The following is a 15,115-nucleotide window of genomic DNA, read 5'->3' as shown; positions in this document are numbered from 1 at the left end:
TACAACACACTTATAAATCTCCTCTACATTGTTCCCAGCTTAATAGCATCTTTTCATTAGCAGGGTGACCAAGCGTGAAAACAATATTCCAAAAACAGCCTCATCAACATCTTGTAGAGCTGCAACATAACATCCCAACTTCTATCTGTAATTCCCTGACCGATGACAGCCAGTGTGACAAAAGCTTTCTTCACCATCCTGCCTACCTGTTGTGCCACAAGATGTGGTTTGGAAAAGGTCAGGTTTCTCTGAGGGCTGAAAAAAAATCCTTGCAATTTGACCGAAAAAAGGCTGACAGCAATGCTGGGCAGTAAGACAACTGCTGAGATGATCCTCATTTAAAGATTCAAGATTGATTAATGTCATTTCCTGCACTTAAGTGTAAGGAGAAAAAAAAATTACTCCAGATCAGATACAGAACAAAAGACACCAAAAATAAAGAATGCAATAATAATTTTAAAAAACACAATAAATATAAATATATAAGATAGCTTATATACATTGATTGTATGTCTATAAAGTGACGCTAGGCTGTTCAATAAGGTAACTGATGAGAAACAATAGATTAAAGATGGAGCTCGCAGTCTTACTGCTTTTGAAAAGTAACTGTTTTTGAGTTTGGTTGTCTTGGTGTGGATGCTACATAGCCTCCCCCCTGGTGGGAGTGCAACAAACAGTCCATGAGCAGGGTGGGTGGGATCATTCATGATGTTACTGGGCTTTTCCCAGCACCTTTCTATATAAATGTCTTTAATAGAGGTAGGCTGCTGCTAGTGATGGATTGGACAGTTTTGACTACCATTGTAGAGCTCTCCTGTCCGCCACAGTGCAGTTTCCGTACCAAGCAGCAACGCAGCTTGTTAGGGAGCTCTCTACTGCGCATCTGTAGAATGACATGAGTATGGATGTGCAAAGTCCAGCTTTCTTCAGCCTCCTCGTTGGTGAGCTTTCTTGACAATGTAGGACGAGTTCTGGGGCCATGAGAGGTTATGTGTAATGTGCACTCCCAGGAGCTTAAAACTGTTTGCAGTTTCCACTGCTGTGCCGCTGATTAAAAGGGGGAGGTGTGAGTGGTGCGAGCTCTCCTGAAGTTAATAATCACCTCCTTTGTCTTGTTCAGGAAGTTTACTGAACAACTATTATGTTTATGGAAATATAAGCAACCTGTCATTTGTCAGAGCTTTTCAAAAATGTTAAAATTGAGGTTTGCAATAGCTATGCTTGCCATCTATTAAGAATTACAAAACATAATAACTTCAGCAGTATCTGTAGCCATCAGTTGAAACCAATTGGACCAGTTAATCTGTACTTCCCATTGAACCAGAATTAACTCTTTCTGAAACAAACCTTACTGTACAATCATAAAGCAAATGGTGCACTATCAACTTAACATGAGCACAACATGATACAACATCGTATATAACTTAAAATCACCTCGAATCACATTTCCTGATGTAACACTTGGCAACCCAAGTTACCCACAGGTTCTATAGTGATCAGTGACATATAATAAACAACCATTTCAGACTATCAGACATATTGCCAGAATGGATGATTGTTAGCAAGCTGTTACAAAAATCTATAAATCTTAACCTCATTTTAAAATTCGCAGCAGTCATGCTGCACATCTCTTATACTGTCGTAGTGATTAAAGAACTATGCACTATTTTTACACCAAATAGCAACCTGTAACCGTCATTTCCTTGAACTTAATGTACAACATATCTTTACAAAATGTTGCTTAGCCTCAAGAATACCCACAACAGGTGAATTCAATTAGACAAATGTTCAAAAATATAACACACACGGTGCTTGTTAATTTTGCTGTAAAATTGACATTGTGGAACTAAATTTATTTATTTTTGCCTGAAACATCCAACTAGCTCAAGATGGGCACACAACACAAAATAATGAGCTGCAGATGGATCTCAGCAAGTCAGACAGAATCTGTGGAAAAAAATGGACATTCGTCATTTCAAGACACAACCCTTCACGTGGATCAAAAGAGTAATGATAGCCAGTATAAAGATGTTGGGGTTAACAGTGTGCCAAGAGCAGGAAAGTGATACATGAATCCAGGTGAGGAAGGGATAACTGGCTGGCAGGGAGGGAAAGCAAATAGCTGGAGGTATCAAAGGGCTGCAGATAATGGAGTCTGCTAAGATTCCATCATCTGCAGCGGATTCAATCTCATTGGCTCCCTATGCAGCCTTGGATCACCTGAAGAATACTAATATCTATGCCAGGATGCTGCTTATTGACTACAGTTCAGCGTTTACAGTTCAGACTGAAAAACTCCAAAACTTTACTGTAATTCAGTTCTTTTTTTTTCCCCTTTTCTTCTGTTATGCATCCCAAAGACAACAGGTTTCGCAACATGTGCTAGTGATATTAAACCTGATTCTGAAAGGAAAAATAATGAGTGGAACCAAATTAGGAAGGAAAGGTGGCCAAAAGGTAACAGTAGGTGGTGGGGGGGGGGGGGGGGGAGAGAGAACAAAGCTGGGTGATAGGAGCTCTCCAGATCCATGCAGGGACCTAACCTGTCCTTCCATGTGAAGCAAAAATTCACGTGCACCTTCTTTAACCTCATACATTACCCTTATGCCGCCTTGTTGCATCACCACCTGGTATGGAGGGGCCACTGCACAGCATCAGAAAAAGTTGCAGGGAGTTGTAAACTCAGCCTGCTCCATCAGGGGCACTAGACTCCACAGCATTGAGGACACCTCCAAAAAGCGGCATCCGTCATTAAGACCCCATCATCCAGGACATACTCTTCCCTCACTCCACCCGTCAGCACCTCACTTCTTTATACTGGCTACCTCCCCTCTACTCTTTCAGTGCAGATGAAGCCTCTTGGCACACAATGTTGGCTGTCCATTTCCTCCACAGATGCTGTCTGACCCACTGAGTTCTTCCAGCACTCGGGCTTTTTGCTCCATGAAAATAACAGTAGTGCATTGAAGGGTGACCAAACCTGGAACTAAATTTTCCAGAGTATTAAATGTTAAAGAAGGACGGATAAAAAAGGAAAAGGATTAGTGTAGTATAATAAGGGAGGAGATTAGTGGGAAATAACCTTGACCTAAGAGAAATAGAATTAAAATCAATGTGGATCAAGGTAAGAAAAAAGGATGTGAAGATCAATAAGCCACCAAATAATAGTTGTCATGTTGCTGCGCTTGTTCTGTGGGGTGCATGGCTTATTTTGATTGTCAAAAGTCACCTTCATTGTGATTGGTCAGTTTAAGAACTGCAGTTGCTTTCTCCCCATTGGTTAGCTGTCTGGTGTCCAGTTTCAAATATCCCAGTATAAAAGAGCATGTGGTAGTGGCTTGCTAACTCTTCCTTTGTTTAAGGCAAGCAGCGTAAATAGCCATTGGAAAAGTATGCTCTGCATACACTTTTAACAAAGTACGTTTGTTGAATTTTCAACTTTGTAGATTCTGTAACTTGGAGAACATGAACGTTTGGTCAAATTTTTACTGTCTGTAAATAAATGATTAATACAGTTATTCACAGCCAGTGTTTTCTGTCTCACTCACCTTCCTGCAAACCTGATTCAAAGGTACAGCAATATAACTTACAGTATATATGGGCTGGAGAACTGTGTTATGATATGGACAATGGCATTTATCCAACACTTTTCTAGATCAATATGTTGAGAAGGGACCAACTAGGAAAAGATTATTATGAATCTTGTTTGGTGCAATGACAGTGAATGGCTGTTGTCAAGAATTACTGTGAGGGATGAAGTATAACATAATCAAATTTTACATTGGATTCCAGAGACATATAGCTCAAACCAAAAGAAGGATTTTAAATGCCAAAAAAAGAAACTATGAAGCTATGGAAGAACAGGAGACTATGGCTGATGAGAGGAATATACCGAAAGGCATGACAGTGCGCTGGCAACAGCTAGATTTTAAGGAAATGCACAAATTCCTATATTCCTTTAAGATACAAAAGCCCAGAATGAAAAGTGATTCATCTACAGGTAGCCAGAGAAATTAGAGATTGAATTAAATTTTAAAAAAGATACTTGATTGGTCGTCAGAAACAGCTACAGGTCTAAGAACTTGAAGCCATTTTGGAGCCCAGCAGAAGAAAAGTGAGAAACTGATCAAGATGAGACTAAATAGCAAAGAACCCAAAAACTTGCTGCAAGAACTTTTATAGGCATGTCGGAAGAAAATGTATCAGTGAGAGTAAATGTTGGCTTATTATCTAGCTCTACAAAAGGCACACAATATCTGCTGGACATTCTAGAGCATCAAGGGTAAAGTGAGAACAAGGGAATGAGGAAATATCAAGTCATAAAGTAGGACAAGCAATCCCCGAGATGCACAAGGTTTCTATTGCTCAGAAATTACCTTAAACACATCTTTTTCATGTCGAAGATGTCCATTTTCTATAGCTACCCATATCTCAATGCACTAAATATACTGCTTCAATTGTTTCGTTACATCAATTATCTTCTACGTTCACCCTAACACTAAACATAATTAAAGTAAAGGAACATGTCCTACATCCAGCTATTAACAATAAAATGTTTCACGATATTCATTATTACTATCTTGAAAAATTCTTTAAAAATTTATGGAGAATTTGTATAGATAGATTTCTACAAGTCAAGTCTATTGTAACCTAGGGGGACCCTGTATTTGACAAGATACTGTAAAGCATACAAAATGCTGTACGATCTCAACAGGTCAGCCAGCATCTATGGATGGAAATAAACAGTTGACATTTCAGGCTGAGACTCAGCAGGACTGGAAAGGAAAGGGCTGACCTTCCCTTCAAAGATGCTGTCTGACCAGCCAAGTTCCTCCAGCATTATGTGTGTGTTGCTCAGCATATCCAGATTTTGACAATATCCTGTGTCATTAGAGAAGATGGTGCACTTTAAAATTGGAGTCCAAGCACCTGATGATCCATATACAAGGGCTTTGAAAGACAAAACTTTAGAGATGAGGATACTCTGGTCATCGTCTTCCAAGGCTCTACAGAAATGATCAGAAGGTATAAAGTATGACTTCACTTACTTCAGAAAGCAGAGAAAGAAAAAACAGGGAAACGCAAACTCCAACCTGACAGTGGTGTTAAGTAAAATGCTGAAATCTATAATGAAGGAAGTAATTGCAAAAAAAAACTTTAAAGAGTAAATGGATTCAGCAGAGTCAGCACATGTTTAAAAAGGGGGGCGGGAGAACACATTTGTTCTGCTTGAGTTCTTTGATGATTTAAGTATTAGGATAGGTAAGGGGCATCCAGTGTATTTGGCTTTTGCTAAGAGCCCACACATGAGCCTGGTCAACACAGTTAAAGCACATAGAAATTGAGACAGAAAATTAGATACTAGTCAGAAAGCAAAGGGTGAGAATAAACAGATCATTCTCTGGTTGGCAAAATGTAATTAATGGAAGGTATCTAATAACAGTAGGGGTTTGTACTTGGAGTCCAAACTCTTCTTGATCTAAATCAACAATTTACCTGAAAAGACTAAATGTTATATTTCCTAGCTTTCAGACAATGCTAAACTCGGTGGGATTGTGGGTACAGAGTATGTACGCTACAGGAGAACATGACAAACTCAGTGAGTAGACTGGATCATGGCAAATGGAAGAGTGGGGATGAATGAGATGGGGAGACAGCACAAAATGACAAGAGAAAAGAGAAAGTAGTCGGACATGGTCAGTGTCAGAAAATTATAGGAAGAGTGTATGCAAATAGGATCCTGGAAGTCAAAAGCTGCAGGTTCTCTACCAAAATGCACAAAAGGGTAGCTGAATTGATGGTGGCGCAAACCGAGATAAATGGGTATGATCTAATAACTATACCAGAGATATGATCGCAAAATGATTTATGTTGGAACTTGAATATTCAGCTTGAATATTCTACTTGACACCAAAAGAATGGGCAAATTGTAAAATTAAGTACAGTAAATATGATAAAAAGAATGACATTAGAACAACAGAGATAAATAACCTTTTCTCAAAAGGTTGCTAGATAGAACCAGTTTAGGTGAAGCATAAGAAATAAAATCACTGGTGGGATAGTTAATAGGCAACTTAATAGCAGCCATTTTGTTCAGCAAAAAATTACTCAACAGCTATCATGAGTGACCTCAACATGATATCAACAGTCAAATCTCGTGATAATGAGTTCAGGGAACATATTCATGTGCCCTCTAAGCCAGGCAGCATTCTAGTAAACCTCTTCTGCACCCTCTCCAAAGCCTCAACATCCTTCCTACAGTAGGGCAACTAGAACTGTACGCAGTACTCCAGATGTGGCCTAACTAGAGTGTTATAAAGTTGCAACAGATAAGTTGTACTTAACCCTAAGAGTATGTAGGAAAGCATAGGTTGGCATTTAGAATTCTGACATTGAAGGCATTAATAAGCATTGGTTGCAGGAAGGGTGAGGACTGGGAGCTCAGTGTTCCAGGATTCCATTGTTTTAGACGTGAGAGAGCAGGAGGGATTAAAGGGAGAGAAGTGGCATTACTAGTCAGGGAAAATGCCTTGAGTGCACTGACAGGACAGATTGGAGAGCTCATGTATTATGACACTGTAGCTGTTAGTAAGCCTTAGCTGCAGGAGGGGCAGGCCTGGCAGCTCAGTGTTCCAGGATTCCAGGAAATAGCCTACTTTTGATTTGATAATATGTATGGAGATAAAACTAATTAGCCCTTTCAGCTGGGGAAGAGCGAGCATAACAACAGAAGAATGCATTCTGCTTGAAAGTAGCAAATGCAGATCCAAAACCAATGTCTTAAAACTTAAAAATATACAGTAGATCTACATGTGAACAAAAGAACCAATGACAAAGGATTAGAAATTATATTAGAGAATATGATATAAATGAAAACTAAACAAAACAAACTGCAAATAAAAATAAAAAAGACAAAATTCTGGAAAAGCTCAGCCATTCAGCGGCATCTATAGAAAGAGAAACAGAGCTATCGGTTCAGGTGCAAGACTCTTCATTAGGCCTGAGAAACAGAGAAAAACAAAAGTTAGTTTTCAGTGGTAGTAGGGATGGATAGATCAAAGGAAATAGCGCTGATTAAAGAAAGACCAAATGAGTAAATACAGTAGTAAAAAGAACCACATAGGATCAAATAATGCTTCTTTGTATAATGGCCTGCTAATAGCAAGGCTTTGATACAAGCCAAAGAGTACAAGTTATACTTAGTCAAAATGATAAAAGGCAGAAAGAGAGTTACCAAAAGATGGAGAAATCAACATTGCTCTTTTAAAGACAGAGACAAGGAAATTAATTATAGAAATTGTATAAGCAACAGGTATTAAACATTTTTTTTCCCCACAAGAGAGATTGAGAAGATGTGCAGAAATAATTGAAATTCAGCAGGGAAAATGGAGTGAGAAAAATAATCATTCTCACTGAAAGGAGTATTTAAGCTACATACAAGGGTACTAAAGAAAGAGGATGCAGAGATCATGGATGCACTAATTGCAACCTTCATGGGTTACACTATATACTGGAGAGATCCCAGCAGATAAAGTTGCAAATGTCACACCATAGTTTAAAAAAGGGCAAAAGAAAAGAATACAAGCTCGTTAACCTCTGCAATTGAGAAAATGCTGGAGCTGTTTGTAACCAAGTGCCACGCACTTAGAAATCTGCAAAAGTGGGGTGCCATTGAGATCAGCTATGGTTTCTACTATCTACAAATTATCTTTATAATTTAGGCAAGGTGACCAAAGATGCTATACTGTAGTAAATATAGGGGGTGAGAAATACATTTCTGATGACAACACAAAATACTAAGATAACAAAAAAAAAGGTGCTGTTACTGGGAAGCTATAGCAGATGTAAGATGATGTGAGGAAATTGAGCTTTCCACTTTGGCCAGAAGAACAGAAAAAAAGAATGCTAATTGAATTGTGCGAGACCAGTAATATTAACATATACAAAACAAAAATGTAGTAAGTGGGCAGACAAATATGTACACAAGACACGTGGATCAATTGTGCTCCTTCGGCCCATCGACTCTGCTCTTCAAATGAAGTGTTAGCCTATATTACAAGTGAAGAGGTGTACAAAAATAGAAAAAAAAATTGCTACAACTTTACTCCCTTTATTTTAGAAAGAATATACTTATCTTGGAGATTTCAGTAAAATATGAAATATTTTATAAAATATGAATATCTTGTGCAAGAACATCTACCATGTTTAACCTATAGAGTTTAGAAGACCTTACTAAAAGATAAACGATGGACACAGTCGGAATATTTCCTCCAGTAGACAAAGCTAGGAAAAGTAGTGTCTTAGAATAAGGTGCTAACATTTAACAGAGTTAAAATTCCATCAATCTGAAACATTAACGGTTCCTGCCTCACTAGCTACTGCCTGAACTACTGAATATGCTATATTTTTTTAAATTTCAGATTTGCAGAATCTGCATAATTTTGCTTTTACAAAATCAGGGTCCATTTTGGGATTTCAGTAGTAGCTTTACATTCAATTTTACATTTAACTACTTATTTCCTCTTCTCTCTCAACTGCAGTATTATAGGAAACATTATTGCAACCGATTTTGTTTTTGGAAGAACAATGGGGAATGAAAGTTTCCAGTACTATCTCGATAGCTTGAAGAACATGTGTTATTCTTTTCCAGGTGCAATGATCAATAGTAACCCTGACAAGTTGGAGTTGGTATGTGAGGGACTGAGAAATGTGTAGCCCGTTTAAATGTGGTGGCAAAAAATCCTGAACAAAGCATATTCTAAAACCTAATCTGTAGATCACCAAATGTTGATTTTAAAAAAATTACAAATAAATAATAAATAAAACCAGGTAGGAATCTATAATGTGATATCCAGTTAACCCATTTTTGTGTGTGCTTTGTCTACAAATATTAATGAAAGAAGAATGCGACATGGATATGCTCAGTGTAACTGGATTGGAGCTCATCATGTTACTGAAAGAATTGCTGAACACAGTGTAAAAACTGGCATCAAATGTGAAAAAGCTGCCAAAGTGCAGAGAAAAAACACTGGGCCATGCACAGGAACAAACTAAAGTGTTACTTTAATAAGACAAAAAACAAGTTTAATTCACTGATGTTCCAGCACTCCACTGATGTCATTAGCAAAATTTTTTTTAAATGCACTATTTTGCTGTTCCTTGTATAAAAAAAAATTCATGCCTTATGAAACTAAAAATTTACAGTTAAACAAATATTATTTGGCCGGCAGTGTTGATCTAAAATTTATAAAGTTGCACTGATGTGACACGCCATCGTAACTTTTCCTCAATGCTAAAATACATTAAAGGATCCATTGGGACCAAGAAGCCCCTGCAGTTCTTCGGTAATCATCAATTATTGGTGCAGTCTCATATAATGTTTAATATAACCTAATGCTTTTTATAGACACACATTTAATGTTAAAGAAAACAGCAATGCTTCTCTGTATTCTGTGTAAATATTTTATTGAATTATGTTTTGCCTGAGTTAACCTATTTACTTTAAGAAAACAAAGCTCATTGTTCTGTTAAAAGCTTAATGTTTAATACTTTGAATGGTCTGGAATTTAAATTACTGTATTATGACTGACTACTTGCATAAGTACAACATTAAATCACCAACCAGTCTCTTAAGTACTGCTGGTGAAAGGTTGCTCTTTGTGTAAAATACAAAATCAGGAAAATACTGCAACCGATTTGTGCATGGACATGAAATAAAACTAGTTGAGTAATATTGAGAGAGGAACACATGATTTAACTCCCCCAATCTTCAAAGTAATGCATGGAATTTTATGTCCATTTGAGAAAGATATTCAATGATGCAAGCATCTTTCAAATGAAATGGCCTTAACCTCTCTTATGTACACATGCCACCCCATCTCATTGAAGGTAAGCTGAGTGAAAACAGAACCTTAAAATATTGAATCTAAAAGAAACTGCAGTGTTTTCAGAAACTCCCAGGAAATGGGACAAGACCAAGGATCAAGCCAAAATCCACTGCAGTAACTTACAATACAAGCAACCAACCATTTGACTCAACAGACCTACGCTGGCTATCAACAGAGCAAACCAATCAGTTCCATTCTCCCTCTCAATTTCATGAAACTGTAAATTATTCTCACTTTCATTTTCTTAATAACTTCCCTTAGATTAATTTGTCACTAACCTACAGAGGAGTAAGGTACATAGCCAATTAAGTTACATGCTTTTGAATTGTGGGAGGAAAACAGAGAACCTGAAGGAAATTGACTCAAGTCACAGACAGAAAGTACAAATTGTCAATATAAAGCACAACTGATCAGAATCTAACATGCTGCACCATTGTGTCACCACAATGGCAATAATATGACAAAGAGATGGTGAAAATTGAAGCTTTGAGTGGTCCATCATGGCTAGAATGAACTCCTACCTGAGCAAAGGCCTGGACCCACTGCAGTTTGCCTATCACCACAACAGGGCTACAGCAGATGCAATCTCACTGGACAACAGCAATACCAACATCAGGTTGTTGATTATTGATTACAACAGTGTTCAACACCATCATCCCCTCGTTGCCAACACAGGATGTATGCTTAGCCCACTGCTGTACTCTCCCTACACTCATGACTGTATCGTTCAGAACTGCTCAAACACCATCTATAAATTCGCCAATGGCACAAATGTCGTTGGCAGAATCACAGATGGTGACGAGGTGGTGTACAAGAGTGAGATCGATCAGCTACTTCAGTGATGTCAATGTCAGTAAGCAAGGAATTGAACATGGCCTTCAGGAAGGGGAAATTGGAAAACATAATTGGGGACATAGCCTCAATATTCGGGAGAGTAGAATTAGGATGGAGATGAGGAGGAACTGCTTTTCCCAGAGAATGGTGAATCTGTGGAATTCTCTGCCCAATGAAGCAGTGGAGGCTACCTCAGTAAATACAAAACCCATTTCCAGAAAAGTTGGGATATTTTCCAAAATGCAATAAAAACAAAAATCTGTAATATGTTAATTCACGTGAACCTTTACTTAACTGACAAAAGTACAAAGAAAAGATTTTCAACAGTTTTACTGACCAACTTAATTGTATTTTGTAAATATACACAAATTTAGAATTTGACGGCTGCAACACACTCAACAAAAGTTGGGACAGAGGCATTGTGTTACATCACCTTTCCTTTTAATAACACTTTTTAATCGTTTTGGAACTGAGGATACTAATTGTAGTAGATTTGCAATTGGAAATTTTGTCCATTCTTGCTTGATACAAGCCTTCAGTTGCTCAACAGTCCGTGGTCTCCGTTGTCTGATTCTCCTCTTCATGATGCGCCATACATTTTCAGTAGGAGATAGATCTGGACTGGCAGCAGGCCAGTCAAGCACACACACTCTGTGTCTACAAAGCCACGCTGTTGTAGCCCGTGCAGAATGTGGTCTGGCTGAAATAAGCATGGACGTCCCGGGAAGAGACGTCGCCTTGATGGCAACATATGTCTCTCTAAAATCCTAATATACGGCTCAGAGTCAATGGTACCTTCATATACGTGCAACTCACCCATGCCATGGGCACTGATGCACCCCCATACCATCACAGATGCTGGCTTTTGCACCTTTCGCTGATAACAATCTGGATGGTCATTTTTATCTTTGGCACGAAGAACTTGAACACGCACTTTTTCCGAAAATTAGCTGAAATGTGGACGCATCTGACCACAGCACATGGTTCCACAGTCTTTCAGTCTATCTGAGATGAGCTCGGGCCCAGAGAACTCACCGGCATTTCTGCATAGAGTTGATGTATGGCTTCCTCCTTGCATAATAAAGTTTCAAGTTGCATTTCTGGATGCAGCGACGGACTGTGTTGAGTGACAATGGTTTTCCAAAGTACTCCCGAGCCCAGGTGGCTATAACTGTCACAGTAGCATGACGGTTTCTTAGGCAGTGCCGCCTGAGGGCTCGAAGATCACGCGCATTCAACAGTTCCGACCTTGCCCTTTACGCACTGAGATATCTCTGAATTCTCTGAATCTTTTCACAATATTATGTACTGTAGATGTTGAATGACCTAAATTCTCTGCAATCTTGCATTGAGAAATGTTCCTTTTGAACTGACTAACAATTCTCTCACAAATTTTGGCACAAAGGGGTGAGCCACGACCCATCCTCGCTTGCAAAGACTGAGCCTTTGATGGACGCTACTTTTATACCCAGTCACGATACCTCACCTGCCACCAATTAGCTTGCTTCATGTGGAGTCTTCCAAACCGGTGATACTTGAATATTCTGTGCACTTTTCAATCTTATTTTAACTCTGTCCCAACTTTTGTTGAGTGTGTTGTAGCCATCAAATTCTAAGTATGTGTATATTTACAAAATACAATTAATTTGGTCAGTAAAACTATTGAAAATCTTTTCTTTGTACTTTTGTCAGTTAAATAAAGGTTCACGTGAATTAACATATCACAGATTTTTGTTTTTATTGCATTTTGGAAAATATCCCAACTTTTCTGGAAATGGGGTTTGTATATTTAAGACAAAGTTAGATAGATTTCTGCATGATAGGGGAATTAAAGGTTATGGGGAAAAGGCAGGTAGGTGGAGATGAGTCCATGGTCAGATCAACCATGATCTTATTGAATGGCAGCGCAGGCTCGATGGGCCAGACGGCCTACTCCTGCTCCAATTTCTTATGTTCTTACATACAGCAGTTCTCATCGAGGAGTCAGCACTGAAAAGGTGAGCAGCCTCAAGCTCCTGGAGTCAACATCTTTGAATATCTATTGTCGGCCCAACATATTGAGGTAATTACAAAGACGACATGCTAGCAGCTATATTTCATTAGGAGCTTGAGGAGTCTTGGTATGTCACCAAGAGACCCTAACAAATTTCTACAGGTGTATTTCTACCGTGGAAAGCATTTAACTGGCTGCATCACTGTCTGGTACGGAGGCACCAATGCACAGGATCCACAAAAGCTGCAGAGAGTTGAAAACTCAGCCAGCTCCATTGTGGTCAATAGCCTCCCCACCACTGAGGACATCTTCAAAAGGAAGCATCTTCAAAATGCTCCTGCCTCAGGCAGCAGCATTAATCATGAAGGACCCTCGCCATTCAGGCCACACCCTTTTCTTTCATCAGAGAGGTGGTACAGAAATCTAAAGATGCACACTCAACGTTTTAGGAACATCTTCCCCACCACCACAGATTTGTGAACAATCCATGAACACTACCTCAGTATCTTGCTCGCTTTTTGCACTGGTAATTTTTAGGTACTGCACTGCACTGCTCCCACAAAACAACAAATTTCACAATATATGTCAGTGATAATGAACCCGATTCTGATTCAAGAAAGCACATAGTCTGAAGTGATAGTCAACACCCTACTTAACTGAGAATATACCTCACATAATGACTAGTCACATGTTATCTTACGAAAAAAGTATCTTTGTTTAAATTAGGACATTTTCAGAATCAATTACTTCAGAGAAAAAGAAACATGGTACAATGTTTTAAAACACTTATGCATATTTTGGTAATTGCATGAACTTAATATATTCATAAATGCTTAACAATTCATTATTAGAAATTTTTCTACTCACTTTCTATTAATTCATGTAAGTTGCTATTCATGAAATTGAAAAATTGAAAATCAGCCTCTGGAAATTTGCATAGTATTTAAGATGGCAGAAATATGACAAGTGTGGTTGCAAGGAAGGAAGTATTTGCATGTAAACCACGTTCAATAAACCAAGCCCTCTTCTTTACTTCAAATGAATTAAGACCAACTTACTGTTTCTTCTTCAGTTTCTTCAATTTCTTCTGTTTTAAAGCCGAAAACATTTCTCCGCTTCACTACAAGAAGGTTGGAATCATCATGGTCATCAAAAGCATCATCATCATCATCAGTGAGCTGGAGTGCTGCTTCTTGTTTATCCTCTTCTTCTTCAGTGCTTGGATCGTTGTTATCAATGGAATCATCCAGAAAGCACAAATTGTCCTTGTTAGCTATTTTCTCTTTGGTTTTCTTCTTGGCCTCTTGTTGGGAAGAGGTCTGTTCCCGAAATAGAACCTTAAAGTCTTCTAATTCCTCATCAGCTCCTTCTTGAGAGCTTTCTGCTGCAGAATCATTCACAACAGCTGGCTCGCTACCTTCGGCTATATTGCTCATAGAAAGCATTTCTCTTTCTTTTTGTGCTTTCTGAAGAAATCTAATTCGGGGAGGAACAGCAAGACCCAAGGAGCTGTAATAAGAGGGAACATCACATATTTCACAACTTGATCTTTCAAAATAAGACAGCACCCAAGTAGGTCACCTCCTGTTCTACTGTCATCATAAATCTTCTTTCTCTTCTTTATTTATTTATCCAGAAGCACTTTGAATCTATTTATACTATTCACCTTACCTTCTCAATGTGGTCACACTTTCATGACTCCAGATGGAGAATCAGGTTATTTAAGGAAAGGGAAGCAAAACAGAACTATGTGTCTATTTCTATCTCCACAAAAGAATTCACTCCATCCAAAACAAAATAATTTGTCCATTTCTGGCACTACAAACTCTTACTAATCTCTAACAAAATTACAAGGCAGTTTGTACATTCCTTGTTCACGTGACAAAAGAATTCCAGCTGGTTTTCTATATAAAGTGGGCTTTCTGGATTCTTTTCAGGATCTTGTCATTTTAAAATCAGGCAACATACATCAAAGTTGCTGGTGAATGCAGCGGGCCAGGCAGCATCTCTGGGAAGAGGTACAGTCGACGTTTCAGGCCGAGATCCTTCGTCAGGACTAACTGAAGGCAGAGCTAGTAAGAGATTTGAAAGTGGGAGGGAGAGGGGGAGATCCAAAATGATAGGAGAAGACAGGAGAGGGAGGGATGGAGCCAAGAGCTGGACAGGTGATTGGCAAAAGGGATACGAGAGGATCACGGGACAGGAGGCCCAGGGAGAAGGGGGGGGGGACCCAGAAGATGGGCAAGGGGTATAGTCAGAGGGACAGAGGGAGAAAAAGGAGAGAGAGAGAAAGAATGCGTGTATATAAATAAATAACGGATGGGGTACGAGGGGGAAATGGGGCATTAGCGGAAGTTAGAGAAGTCGATGTTCATGCCATCAGGTTGGAGGCTACCCAGAC

At 38.9% G+C, this 15,115-nt stretch overlaps 1 protein-coding gene across 1 annotated transcript in view; it reads right to left on the bottom strand.

Moving 5' to 3' along the window:
* The window catches only part of ddx10 (DEAD (Asp-Glu-Ala-Asp) box polypeptide 10), a 291,208-nt gene that overhangs the window by 188,474 nt on the left and 87,619 nt on the right, over positions 1-15,115 (bottom strand). The window contains exon 13 of the mRNA XM_063054140.1: positions 13,773-14,223. Within this exon, the coding sequence (XP_062910210.1) occupies positions 13,773-14,223 (451 nt within the window). The remainder of the gene's footprint in view (positions 1-13,772; positions 14,224-15,115) is intronic.

Source organism: Mobula hypostoma, chromosome 7, assembly GCF_963921235.1.
Source record: "Mobula hypostoma chromosome 7, sMobHyp1.1, whole genome shotgun sequence".
Taxonomy (NCBI): Eukaryota; Metazoa; Chordata; class Chondrichthyes; order Myliobatiformes; family Myliobatidae; genus Mobula; species Mobula hypostoma.
Note: the sequence above shows the minus strand (reverse complement) of the source record. Positions and strands in the feature narration are given on the sequence as shown.